The sequence below is a fragment of the Aotus nancymaae genome, unplaced genomic scaffold (assembly GCF_030222135.1).
Source record: "Aotus nancymaae isolate 86718 unplaced genomic scaffold, 86718_ANA_hifiasm-v0.15.2.pri h1tg000016l, whole genome shotgun sequence".
In the NCBI taxonomy this organism is placed as follows: Eukaryota; Metazoa; Chordata; class Mammalia; order Primates; family Aotidae; genus Aotus; species Aotus nancymaae.
This window is the reverse complement of record NW_026988428.1, coordinates 9622145-9636568: the sequence shown is the minus strand read 5'-3', so window position 1 is coordinate 9636568 and position 14424 is coordinate 9622145. Positions and strand designations below refer to the sequence as shown.

Sequence of the window (14424 nt, the reverse complement as noted above, 5' to 3'; positions counted from 1 at the left end):
ATGTTTTCAAATATTTAAAGTTATTATGTTCCCCTTCACATATTTTTTTCTCAGTCTAATCATATCTGATTACTTCTGTTTTTATGACATAATTTTTGTAATTTTATTTGTGTCCCTTGAGGTCATTTAAAACATTTTTCTTTTTGTTAATGTTAGTTGATTTATTACTTTCAGCCAGCATTTTAAAAACTGTGCTCAAAGTTTGTTGATAGGTCCACCTTCTTCACCCTCAAATACATTTTGGTGTAAAAATAATAAGTTTGGTATATGGCCATAGTAAGGACTGGCTCTTCTTCACCCTCAAATAAGTTTGGTGTAAAAACATAGTTGCACATTACTTTGTTTTCTTGGGAATTCACATACAAAATAGCATATTAAGTTTCTGAGAGGCTTTGAAGTAAACTGTTGAACATTTTTAAGCTAGTGTTTTACAAACATATATAATCTTTTTCTGTGAAAATATGCCATATTTTATATGATTTTTAAGAATACTGTTAGGAAAATGTATATAAAAGCATGCATTGATCTTTATGGAATATAGATTGCTTATAGCATATGCTTGTAAAGTCAGAAGGCTAATATAAAGAACATGGTACTTTGTTACTTAATGAAATTCTGTTTTTTTTTTTAATTCACAAAAGTCAGAATATTATGTCAAGTGATTAGAATACAGTTTTTTTGTGTTTTCTCGAAGAAAAGAAAAATGAATATAGAATTAACATAATTAACATATTTGAATGTATTTATGCCAGAAAAATGAAAATGATTTTCATTATAACACTTTTTTATTAAAATATGTTCTTAAATGAAGCTTGTTAATGATGTCTTTGAAATACTCTGTTTTGTTGTAAAGCATTCAATATTTTTATTTAGAAAATCCAAAAAAACCACAATCAAATATAAAGGCTGAACAATTTGCAGTTTAAGTGGATTTCAAATGTTAAAACACTAAGATTCCATGAGAGATGTTTTATAATAAACATACAGTTCAGAACTTATAAGAATATAGTGGACTATATCTAAAAACAAAACAGCTAAAAGAAATGGTAATGGACTAGAAATGATTGTTGTTTCATTATTTAATATTAAATAACAAGGATTCTTTAGCGATGAAGTATTTGATTCATTCCATACATATTCTCAAGCTAAAGATCAAACTTGTACCTCCAACAGCTACTTAGCAATCTGCATTTATTTCATTATGATTACAATCAAGAAATATCTCATTTTCTCATTTTCTTCAGATCTTTCTACTCCTGTTTTATTCTTGCATTTATGTCATAAATTATACTATCTGCATAAGTAATTTTGAACATACACAAATATGTCCTTTTTATTGCATAACCATATAATTGCATTATTTAGTGTTAATAAGCTATGGAAGAGACCAAAAAAATCTATCTTTGAGTTGATAAACTATCTTAACTCTGTGTCTGTTTTATTAATTAAAAGAAATGCAAATTAATGCAGGTTGTGCAGCATGTAACTGGCAAAAGCATATTTGAATAGAAGAAACATACTGCATCAATGAAAATTTGTGCCAAGAGCAATGGGGAACATGACTTGTGTCCTAAGCCTATAAATGGTAACCACATTTAATGTCAGAAACATTAGCTCATTAAAGTAATTTTAGATTTGGTGAGAATGTGTTTAAATAATGACAGCCTGAAGAAGTCTGAAGCAGGTCATTAAAGCCATTGGGATTGGTGGTTTGATTTCATTTCCATCCAGACGGAGGTAGCGAAGATGAGGTCCATAACTGAAGAAATCTCTTTCTGCTGGCAATGTGGATGGGCTGGGACATATTACAGAGACATTCACACCTACAGAGACAAAGAGCATAGATGAATGAATTGGAACACAAGAGAAACTAGCAGTGAGAAGACCAAGATACTAATGTCACAGTCCTATGGAGGGCTTCCTGTCCTAATACATGAAAATAGTGGTTATTCTAAACATTTGTGTCTGTGAGAGAGTGTACCTATCTGTTTTATAAAAGTAACCCCAAACAAATGTTCAACACACTTATAGTCATCTCAGTCCATGCTCTGCTATTTAGTATAGAGCACTCCTAAGGAAATACTGTTAAGATCTGTGATAGAAACAAAGGTGTATAAGACATCACTTGTTTTCTAAACTTGCAGGTAAGAGAAAGCACATTTAGATTGCTGTGTGATAAGACAGGTAGGATTGAGGGCATCAGAGGTGGAGACAACAGTTCAGACCTGGGACTGAAACAGTGGGTAAGTACAAGAGTGGATGTACGTATGGATGGGTGGATGGATGGATAAATGGATGTATGTGTAAGTAGAAAATCAGTCTAATATAAAAGAAAATGCTTGAAAATTACCCTAAAAGATGCAAAATAGTGTGCATAACATGATTTTAAAAGTACAATTAACATAACTTTACATAAGCAATACAGAAAACAATCTTGAATCTTCATCTTTAAGTGTATTTAATTGGAAACAAAAATTTTGCCAAGAATTGAATTACAAAGAACTCAAGCCAGAAAACATACTAGCAGCCTTTTCACATGGTTAGGATGGGAGTAATTGTGCACCTGCCTTGGATCAAAGCCCTTGGCACCAACGAATATGCTGAAATTTAGGAACATCCAGGAAAGAAGGCCAGTTAAACTAGGAAAATTCAGGGAAGTCTGTAATATCTGATTTTAACCATGAATCCATATATTGCCTTTACTTCCTTTTCAAAACTATTCCAAGCAAGAGATATTCCCTGATTAGACCAACTTAATTTGGGAAATGACCCTTCTATGTGACCTCTTGTTTTATACAGATTCATATTGTAGTGAATAATTTTACGTTTCCAGCAAGGTTGCTTTGCTTTGAATCTACGCCATTTTGTGAAATGAGCTTAATACATATAATGACTCCTTTGCATAGCAGTTTAGTTGTTATAAAGTCAAGTTTTCTTTTTTTATATACATTCAAGTATCACCTTATCATCTCACAGGCTTTATCCGGCAATATTATTATTCTTCCTTCCTGGTCATTTTTGGGAATTCTGGTTCAGAGAAGTAAGGAAATGTACACAAGGTGTTTCAGCAAGTAAGTGGCAGAGCTGAGACCTGGCCTATTCTTTCTATTTCTACACTGGGCCTCTTGCCCAGGAGAATATGTCCCTTTCAATGTGCAGTCCCCTTATCTTTATCGATCTCATGTCTCATAATCAATGGATGTCTGAATAAATGGATATAAGAAATAAGTATTCTAAATTTAATTAGATTTTCATAAATTAATTACAGTTTTTATCAGAGAACACCAGAAAGTAATTTAGTTTACTTTAGAGTAAATAACATTTTTACCTAATCTTAAGCCCCTGAAAGTTTTCAGAAGAATAAATATTTCCATCACATTGTTTGAGACAGGTTCATAGTCTTATAAATTTTGATGGCTTTTCATAGAAGAAGTATGTTTCTTGGAAACCACTTTTTTAACAACTAGAGTAGATTATGTGGCAAGAAGAACAAAGTACATAAACAGTTTTAGCACAGTGTGTTATTATGTCAATAATTCTATCCAGGGAAACTTATATTTATTTTCTTAAATATAGAAATGACAAAATTTAATATCTACATTAAAAAGTAAATCACTAGATTTCTCTTTGTTGCTGTTCTACTGATAGAATATTTTCTAAATTTTTGTATTCATGAAAATGAAGGAAAGTGTTATTATACTGTATGAGTGGAAAAAAACACTTTAGGCTCAGGTTCTGGCTATTGCATTTACCTTTTGTCCTTGGGCAAATATCCTTCCCTAACTGATTTTCCATTTCTCTTTCTTCAGAAATTCCTAATAATATCACACAAGGTTCTTGCAAGGATTGAACAGTAGTTCTCAAATTGTGAACCAGCAATATCAATACTATTAATACCTGGAGACTAAACTATGAGGCCCAACCTCTGACCTAGCAAGTCAGAAATTTTGGGCTTGGGACCCAGCAGCCTAGGTTTATAAGATCTCCAGGCGATTCTGATGCACACTAAGATTTAAGAACAATGGAAAAATTAGAAATCTATGAGAAATACTTTGATAAAACTGTAAAATATGGGTCTATACTATACCCCTAAGACTCTAAGATTATAATCTGGAGTCTTACACTTCTCAACTGTGTTTGAAATATTACTACCTCTCTCCTAAAAACCCTAATTCACAAATGAAATGCTCAGAATGAAATGCCTATTTCATAAGCAAGGGCTCTATGTGGAGTCACTTGATGTTAACTTCCCATATCAATTTTCTGTGGGGCTTTTAAGGAATGTACCTGTAATATACCTGTAGAAGCACAGAACACTCGTCAGGAAAAATCATCTATTTAGGTTAATATCATTGTTGTTCTATTTGGTTCAGCTAAACAGATTCATCTCTTAACAATTTTTTTTCTGTTGCATCTTTTGTTTTTGACTACAGGGTTAAACAATATGTTTCATCACCATGGAAAAATAACCACTGTGGTGGCAGGCTGCCATTTAATTCCTGGATTGTAGGCTCAAGTACACTGTTATTTGACTCCCCCCACCAAAAAGAAATCTTGAATAAATGAGAAGTACTCAGTGGAAAAATAGTCTGTTCTTATAAATGATATGTTTATGTGATTATTTGCTTAAAAAAACTTGAGTGAGTAATACCCGGACAGCACAACCTTTTGACAAATTATCTTTGTTATTCTCTTACAAACTATTCTGACTGAATCTTACTTTTGGAATGCATTTTCTTAGGTTGTCCAGGATAAATCTCCCCAAAGTGATTTTTAAAGGGTCTACTCTGAGGTTGAAGATGCATAGATAAGTGCCAGGCTAGGTATCACACCCCTGTGTCTGGACTCATTTTTACACCAAGTCCAGCCTGGTCTCATGCCTAATTGTGAAGAAGCCAAATTCGTCTTCAATGTTTCCAACATCTGCTTTCTATAATCACTTTTTCTCTTGATGGTGCCTTTGCCTCCAAAACCTTTGCATTCATCTTTCAATCCCTTATGAAAAGCTTTTTTCAGGAAAGGAGAGGGTATTCTACCTATTGATTGCCTGTAAGTCCCAAGGATTTGCCAGCTACCAGAGAAATTTGTTTCAATTTTAATTAATAAAGCCTTAAACTATAGTACTGGTTCTAAGGTGTTGTTCCAGAACATCAACTGGGAAATTGTTAGAAATGAAAATTCTCAAGTCTCACTCCAGATCTATTGAATCGGAAATCCTGAGGGTAGATTCACCAGCCTTTACACACTTGTTTGAGACTCCCACTGTTATTAGGGGAGCTTAATTAGAGACTCCAATTAGGAGAGTTTCAGGCATCAGCTGTCATAGTGATTAGGACAGAGATGTCTTCCTAAGGCCTCCTAAATAATATTTTCTTTATTTCTAGTCATAAGGTTGTTTGTGCCTGGTAAGATTTCTTAAATAAGCCTACCCAATGAGGCAGATATATTGGAATGTCCCCAAGTAAAAGAAAATAGAGACATTTAGTTTATTGAATAGATAATAGCCCTTTATAGATGACTCAAGTCCACTTTTTAGTCTTCACTTTGAAGATTTGGACTTCTTGGTTCATTAAGACTGTCTGTGAGTAGACAAGATTTAATGTTGAAAATCGAAAATACACTAAAAATCTAAAGGAACTTTAGTGGAGGAGGGGGCAACACAATTGCTCTTCTTAAGGAAGATAAAGATACGTTTAATGACCATGAGCCCTTTAGTCAAAGACATACCCTTCAGGTTACTTACTTTTAATTTTGTTATGATCAAGGTGAAGGTGCTGCAGATGAGCACTGATTCGGGGAACCTTTGTTAGTCGATTGTGTGACAGTTGAAGATCTAGAATTGATGATACATCAAAACCTCTTGATGGGAGACCCGCATCTGATAATTTGTTGTGATTTAGTCTCAAAAAGGCCACTTTAGGAATCACATTAAAGTAATTTTCTGGTATTCCTTCAATGGAATTGTTGTCTAAAAACAATTGCATTGTATTGGCTGGTAATCTTGGAGGCATATTCTTCAGGGCATTCTTGGCCATGTTTAGCTGCATGAGGTTCTTGAGTCCTTTAAAAGTGTCTCTTTGAAAGGCATTGTCCACTAATTTATTGTTCTGTAGGTCAAGAAGGGTCAGGTTCTCCAGATTGCTAAAGGTACCTTGAGGAATTCTGGACACCTTATTTCTAGCTAACTGTAACTGTTCTAAACTTCTTGGCAATGGAGAAGGAACCTCCTCTAACTCATTATCTTCTAGAAATAAGAAGAGCAATTTCTTCAGCTGGCTTAGGGCTCCTTTTTCAATTCCATAGTTGGTTATTTTGTTCTTGTTTAGATTTATCCATCTTAGCTGGGTGGCATTCTCAAATGGCTTTTCAGGAATGGTTTCTATCAGGTTGTTTTGAAGATAAAGATACCAAATTCTTGAAGGGATAGCTGGAATTTCTTTGAGACCTCGATTTTCACAATACAAAGCAGTAGGAAAACTGGGTGGGCAGAAACATTCCATGGGACACTCGAAGTCATGAATAGTCCAATCTTCTGAATCGTGTACCTCATAGACCTGCCTCACACTTCTAGTCCACACTGTGTTTGTTATGAATAACACCCACATGATGACACAGATTGTGCCTGCCATGATAGCACCTAAAGAAAAAGGAATACAACTGTTAAATATGTGAAAATCTTGACCTTTAGATAATTTTATACATCAAAATGATCTGTAAACATTGCTTCTTCATGGAAGCAGTGAAAATATGTCAATATTTCATATACAGATATTAATTAATATACATTAGTTAGTAGGCACTATGTGCAAAGTATTTTACAAACATTGAGGATAATTCACCAACCTGTAGCTTTTTGGTTTTAACCCAATCACAATAAAAGCTGAGAAATGGAAAGAAAATTTTAGCAGTGTTAGCAGTTCTAAATGTTTTTCCATTTCAAGCTATTTAATTTAAAGAATTGAACTGAAACCAGTAGTTGAATATGAGAATACAAAAATGTGATCTTTTAAAACCTCAAATTGGGAATCTGTTGTTCCTGAGAGGTAGACATATGCTTTTACTTCTACCCCTAAATAAGGAGAACATCTGGATGAGATTTCCGAGGGTTTTTGGCCCTTGAACCAAAGGAATGAAGACATCAAAGAAAATTTTAGCACTTTATTGTGAAGGAAGGTTCTAGGAGCTCAAGAAAAGTGTAATTAATCTGTTATTCTGTAGCTCAACTTCTCAGGTAAGTTTTTTGATTGTGGAGGAAGATGTCTATAATTTTTAGCATACAGTTAAGTTGTTCAGCCAAGCTACTGAATTGTAAATTCTCTCTCTCTCTCTCTCTCTATGTATATATATATATACTCTGTCTCTCTCTATATAGGTGTGTGTGTATATATATGTGTATATATATATATATATGTGTGCATATATAGAGAGTTTATTATATAGAACTGAATATATGGTGATGTATAGCACAATTACATGAGTATTATATTCAACTATGGCATTATTATGGTTGATAAAAAACAAAAAACATTTAGGATACAGGTAAATTCTTTATATTCATATTATCAGTGTGGATAATAGAAACTAAGTTAGCATTTATTAATATTTGATACATTTAAAACACATAAACCCTCCCACTGATCATCAAAGTTTATTGGTACAAATAATTGTTTTAACAGGAAATATATATAACATATATTTTAATCATTTATACCATTCATGTTACATATATTTATATATACATATATATCAGTAACATTCTGACCAATGTACATTTAGTGAACTGACTGATTATAAGACAAAATAAATTTTACTGATTCCTTAGGAAAAGATAAAGTCAGCTTCATTTATGAAATGCTGATCATTCAATTTTGCCATTAAATTGCAGAAAACAAGTGCAGAGCTGCTTCTGCAAGCTGTCAAATTTTCTAGGATTGCAGAACGCTGCTCTGGCCATGTTCCAGCAGAGAAACATTACATTTTTTTTTCTTTTTCAGAATAGGATTTTGGTTTAGTTATTGAAGTTGGAACCCTGCATCTATTGAATAAGTACTTTGCATTCTTAACTTTAAGAGTTTTTAAAAGTGCAAAATAGTTTACCTTGCCTTCCAGGAATACACCGTTGAGTCCTGTGTCTGAGTCTGAAGTTTGCTAAAAATCAGTTAGGAGAAAAAAAAAAAATCTTTGACGAAAATGATTTGTTTTTACTTTAAGCTGTCAAGCCTCCTATAAGAAACAGTGAAACCTATTCGCACCAGTCACCATGAACACTTTTGATCTATTGTTTCCTCTTTGACAGGGCTTCAGAAGACTGCTTACCTCAGCCTTCTTGGATCTTCTTCTTCCTTTTCTATTGGTCACTGCTTGTTCATGGTAGTGGATTGACCCAGTCTCCACTGTCATGTTTTTATGAATCCTCTGTAATATATATGCACTAGTAGATCCAAATTTAACCCCTCCAACAACCACAGAATCTCAGCGCCTACACAGCCCAGAAAAGGAAATTCTTACTTTAATCCTAAGAACGAACCCATAACAAAATTTCTAGGCAATTTTCATTCCTAATTCACAGTTCAATGCATTAGTACATGTTGTCATGTACTGATATTTAGACCTTATTTACCAACAGGAAACTAAAGGCAGTTTTAATTTCAAGCATGAGAAAAAGAGGTTTTAAAAGATTTTGAAGCATTTTCCCCTAGATGATCATTTCTAAAAAATTAAATACAAATAAATAAAAGCCAATGTCTTCTGTTTGTATGGATATTTTTATCTGTTTCTGATCTGAAACAGATGCTGTAACGTGTTTGATTAAGAGAAAAAGAAATAGATACATGTATTTGAAAAATGTAAAAGTGATAAAAGCCCACCTGATTTTGGTGCTAACCTTGGTATTATGCTTTGTTTCAGAGAAATAGCTTTTTTATCTCTATTTCCTATTATATTTCTTGTAAAAATTTATTCCAAGTACCTAGTAAGGTGGGATGATTTTTTTATTTATTATAATATAGCACATGTTTTGCATATAGTCCCTTATGAGATGTTCTGTTACTCTGCTACTTTTTTCTTTAACATATATCCAACTACTGTGTCCTCCGCTTCTGATATTTGAGAGAAAAAAATATTATGCGTCTCGAAAACAGACACAAACAAAAAATATCTCATTTTTAGGCGTTGTTCTGTGGATTGATTGTTACGCTTTTGTTTTTCCAAATCTCTCTTATTCTAGCTTCAGTGAATGCTATATGACTCATTTAACAGCTCACATGAGCATTGTCAAAGAGCACCGTGAGGAGGAGCAAGCATTAGATTCAGAGGACCTTTTGTGAACCACCTCATTCCTCTCTACTAGCCATAGGAAGGTCAATTAGAGTTCATTTTTGTCATCTACAGAATAGTAATGGATCCCCTCACAGGGTTAGGTTTAGTTTGTTTTAAATGATTACAGAAATATTAGCCTTACTTTGGAATTAGCCCTACACTCTCAGCTGGAAAATGTGTTTATATTTAAGGGCTTTTACAGATTAAAATCCTACTCTGACATGATTTTTTACTAATCCTATAGGTATGTAGGTATACTCACATCCCATTTTAAGAAGACAACCAGGAGTTATTTGCTTTCTTACAACAATTGTCTCCTCTCTCTGTTGCATTATTTTTCTCCCTCTCTCTTCTTTTTCTAAACCTTCAGGATTTAAAAAACAGATGATCTTCAAATCTGCATAGCCCTCTTCCAGCTATTCTCTTATCTGTCCATTTTTTTAGGCAAACTCATTTTAGTCATTTTGTAATTTTCTTACACATATGTTGCTACATGTTCATTGTAGGAAAATTAGAGTAGTATATTGGCTGCCTCCAATCTATTTCCTGTTCACCATTCCACTCATGATCTGCCAACTAAAATATGACTTCTAATTTTGCTTCCCTAAAATTGTTCTGACAGAAAATCAGCAATGATCTTCATATTTAATAATCTGCTGAAGTCTTTTAGTGTTAAGCATACTTGGCTTTTGACAATACTGATCCACCCCTTTTGATAAATGTTTCTCTTAGTTGCTCTGACATCACTCTTTCCTGGTTTTTTCTCCCCTTTTCTGGTAACTTCTCTCTGTCTGTATCCCAAAGCTCTATTTCCTCTTTCTAACATGATTTATGTTAGAAATAACTCTGCTTTATGTTCTTCCTGCTCTATACAAATTTCCTGTATGATTCTAACCATCTCCGCCATCATGAGAATTCCTGAGTCTGTCTCTGTAACCCAGTCTCTAGAAGAAGACCTGCCTTCCAATGTGTGTATATATCTGCTTTCTAGACATTTCCTGTTGTATGTCTCAAAGGCGTATATGTAAAATAAAATTATCTGTCTCCCTTTACTTCTAACTGCTCTTGTCATTTTATACTTTTGAGACTTTTGTCATATTCAGTCCCCCAAACCACAATCTGGAAATCATTCTTAACTCTTCTCTCTCATTCTGTCCACATATGATAACAATCACATTTTAAGGACTCTGGGAGACATGATACAAATAAAAATGATCATCTACAATGCTTGCTGAGTTTGAATATCATTGTTTCCAGACTAAAAACATGGAATTGTTTCCACTGTCAGGGTAATCTCTATCTGTATGTTGATTTTTCCTATAACATTCTAATCTACTTTTCTTTGATTATTGATTCCTGAAGAATGGATACTTTAACTCTTCTCCGGAAATGTTTTAGTTGAATAAATTTCAGTCATATGAACTGAGAGAAAAATTAATAAAAGACTCTGTCTAGTCTTATCTGATACTTCAAAGAGGTAGAAAGGAATCCTAAAATTTAATAAGGTGGCTTTGGCACTACCTAGTAACAGTTAGATATTTTAAAAGTCTATGGGGTTTTGGACATAGTAGGTAGTCAACAAATGTTTACTGAAGGAATAAATGAGCAAATAAATATGTAAGGCACATATATCACTTTTACAGCCATGAGTTTTTTATCAGCATAATTGTGTTAGTAGGAACATAAGGGAAAGCCTTAGATATATGATATTTTATAAATGTGAGTGTGAATTTTCCTTTTGCAACTTAGTAGTCACTTGGCCTTGCATAGGCCACTTAACTGTCATGAGCCCAAGTCTCCGCATAATGTACTTGCCCTGACAAGTGCTTGAGTCACCTTAAGATCAATGAAATAATGAAGGTGAACTCACCTCTCAAGTCACCTTAAGATCAATGAAATAATGAAGGTGAACATGCTAGATAAGTATAGACAACTTTCATAGTGAAAAAGTTAAAGATCAAAAAGGATCTTACAAATCATGTATTCGAACTCTTTCCTTTCGCATATGAGGAAATGATGCTAGAAATTTCTTTCAGAAGAGAATGTGCCATGGTGGTTTGCTGCATCCATCACCCCATCATCTACATTTCTCCTAATGCTATCTCTTTCTTATCCTCCCACCCCCTGCTATTCCTCTCCCAGCTCCCCCACCCTGCCCACAACAGACCCCAGTGTGAGATGGTCCCCTCCCTGTGTCCATGTGTTCTCATTGTTCACCACCCACTTATGAGTGAGAACATGCAATGTTTGCTTTTTTGTTCTTGTGTCTGTTTGCTGAGAATGATCTTAAAATGTCAAAATAAGACATTTAAAATACTGTAATAATACATTTAAAAAGTCAAGACTACCACAAAACTCATAATGAAGGTGACAGTTACTAACTCTATCCACTTCAGTGTAAATCCTGCTCCCAAGAGGACATTATTTTTAACTTTATTGTAGAGATGGTTTTTAGTATTTACTTTAATATTCCTGCTTATATTATTTTTTATCTATTTTACCTTTTTTATTAAATTAACATTTAACACACGTGCTCAGTCCCATTCCTTATACCACCTACAACCATGATTCTCTTCAATAACTCCTAATATATGCATATCACAAACTTTTATTAAATAAATATTTAGTGGATACTTTCTTTTGAAACAGAGTCTCACTTGCCTAGGCTCGAGTACAGTGGTAGGATCTCAGCTCACTGAAACCTCCACCTCCCTGGTTTAAGCAATTCCCCTGCCTCAGACTTCAGAGTAGCTGGGATTACAGGTGCATGCCACCACGCCCCTCTAATTTTTTTGTATTTTTAGTAGAGACGAGATGTTACCATGTTGGCCAGACTAGTCTCAAACTCCTGACTTCAGGCAATCTGCCTGCCTCTGTCTACTAAACTGATGGGATTACTGGTTTGAGCCACTGCACCCGGCCTAGTGCATACTTTTTTATACAATATAAACATTGTTTTCTATTAAACATTGCAAAAGTACTATAGTTTCTTTATTGTAGCACATTTATTTGCTTTCTCTCTATCTGTGTAACTATACACAATACATTACATATACATATACAAATATTTCATTCATATTTTTTAAAATCTCAAACAGAATTGTAAAATCATTTGAAAAAATTGATTCCACTCAGTGAATAGAGACAAATGGCATGGTGGTTAAAGTCAGATCTGCTTGGGTTTGAATACATCTCTGCAATTTAATAGCTGTGAGACCTTAAACAATTATATTTCTAGTTTTCTTTGCCTTAGTCTCCTTATTGTTAAATTAATAATAATAATAATAATAACAAAATGATACTAATATCTACCTCATAGAGTTGTTGTGAAGATTAAGTGAGTCAATATTTTGAAATGACTTAGAGCATTTTAAAAGTGTTGATTAAAAAATAAAAAAACAGATTTTTTTTTTCTCCTGGGAGATAATATTTCTCCTGGAATGTCCTAACTTCCTACTTGAATGTAATTGCCTTGCTGTTGCAAAGCACCTAAGCTAATTTGATAGATTACAGTTATCAGGTTCTTTACGTGACATTTCAGTTGCCTTACAGTTAAGAAGGGCTTTAAGAATCCTCCCTTACAACCTACATGGAGGTGTTTTGATAAAAGTAAGTACAACTCAATTGTATCTCACATAATAGACATTTACTTGCAGCAGACATTAAAAGAATTCATGTAATAGGTCTTCTTGCCATGGTTTGTCGTTCTCAGTTTATACGTTACTCATAACCAATTTATGTAGGCACTCTGTAAGTCCTTTCTCCTCTGCTGCTTCCCAACAGTCTTCATTATAAGGTTTCTTCCAATATTAAGTAGGCTTCCCTAAGGTATAAATTAAAACTAACACAAAAATAAATCACAGTGTTTCTTTTAAAGTAAATATATGGATATTATAAGACTCACTTTCTGGGTCTGCTGGGGAGGGTTATGGTCCCGGGTTTCCCTTCACCCGTCTCCTGTGTTGGATCCCTTGTTGCTCCGTCTCGTGGTTTCTTGGTTAACTCCACAACATTGGCAGAGCACATCCTCTAATTGCTTCGCTTAGAAGATATGTTTACCTGGGATATGTTTTTGCCTTGTTCCTTTTCTTTCTTTTTTTTTTTTTTTGAGAATTCACATTTTAAAATGTGTTTATTCAGCCTACCTTCCTACCTGGTATTTTAACCAAACAGAATTTTAATTTAAAATATTTCTTCAAAATATTGACGATACTTGAAGAAGCCATTGTCTTGGAACTTTTAAATTTGGGATTGAAAATTATGGCCTGAGTCTTCAGAATGTGACCTCTTTCTCTCTCTGAAAAACTTTAGGATTTTTTTTTAATCTTCACTTTCTGTAATTTTATAATAGTGTGCTTTGAGAGGTTGTATTTTGCTGAAGGAACATTCAAAGAATCCTTCCAACCTGGAAGTTCATGTTCATATAATCGACCAATTTTTTTCTATTCTCTTTTTCTAAGGCTTAAAGTAAACCTGGTTAGATTGTCCAATTCTATCTCATGTTTTCTAATTTTCATCTTAAAACTGTTTATGATTTCTGACAGATTTTATCTTCTGATTTTTTAAATTTTCTATATCATATGTTATATATTTTCTCTTAGTATGCATCAACTTGTTCTTGGATTTTTTTTTTACTAAAGCATTCTTTTGTTTCATGTAATTACTATCTCTATTATCTCATTTAGGATTTTAAATAAAGAGTTTTGGTGCCAGTATTTAGTTTTTCTGCTTCTTGCAATAATTTTATTTTCTTTGACATTTTTCTTGGTTTTACTTAAGCTCTAGAGATCTTTTATATTAGAGTCTTTCTTCATATGTCTGTTAGTGCTTTGCTGAACATAGATTCATATTTGAAAAGAAAATCCTTATTAAAATATCGGTGAGAACTGATAGCACCTATCAGCTTTACTCTAGAACGACTAGGTATGAACTTCGCTATTTTATCGGAGTGAACCAGTCCCCAACTCAATAACTATGTGTCTTTTTATTTGTGACTATTTAATTTTTCCAGAAAAAAACACTTCTTCTCTCTCTCTACACACACACACACACACACACACACACACAAAATGTATGTACACGCTTATATATATACATACATACACA

At 33.5% G+C, this 14424-nt stretch overlaps 1 protein-coding gene across 2 annotated transcripts; it reads right to left on the bottom strand.

The window, feature by feature from the left end:
- Positions 1–757: 757 nt before the first annotated feature.
- Positions 758–13279, bottom strand: KERA (keratocan). 2 transcript variants are annotated; one of them, XM_012469459.3, is made up of 4 exons: positions 13223–13279; positions 8098–8148; positions 5744–6637; positions 758–1823 (listed from the first exon to the last, which is right to left on the bottom strand). In XM_012469459.3, the coding sequence occupies exons 3-4, from the start codon at positions 6627–6629 to the stop codon at positions 1651–1653; spliced, it is 1059 nt and encodes a 352-aa protein (XP_012324882.1). In that variant the 5' UTR covers positions 6630–6637; positions 8098–8148; positions 13223–13279; the 3' UTR covers positions 758–1650. The 2 variants fall into 2 exon arrangements, with proteins under 2 accessions (XP_012324882.1, XP_012324885.1); XM_012469462.2 differs by lacking the exons at positions 8098–8148; positions 13223–13279 and adding an exon at positions 8317–8387.
- Positions 13280–14424: the final 1145 nt, after the last annotated feature.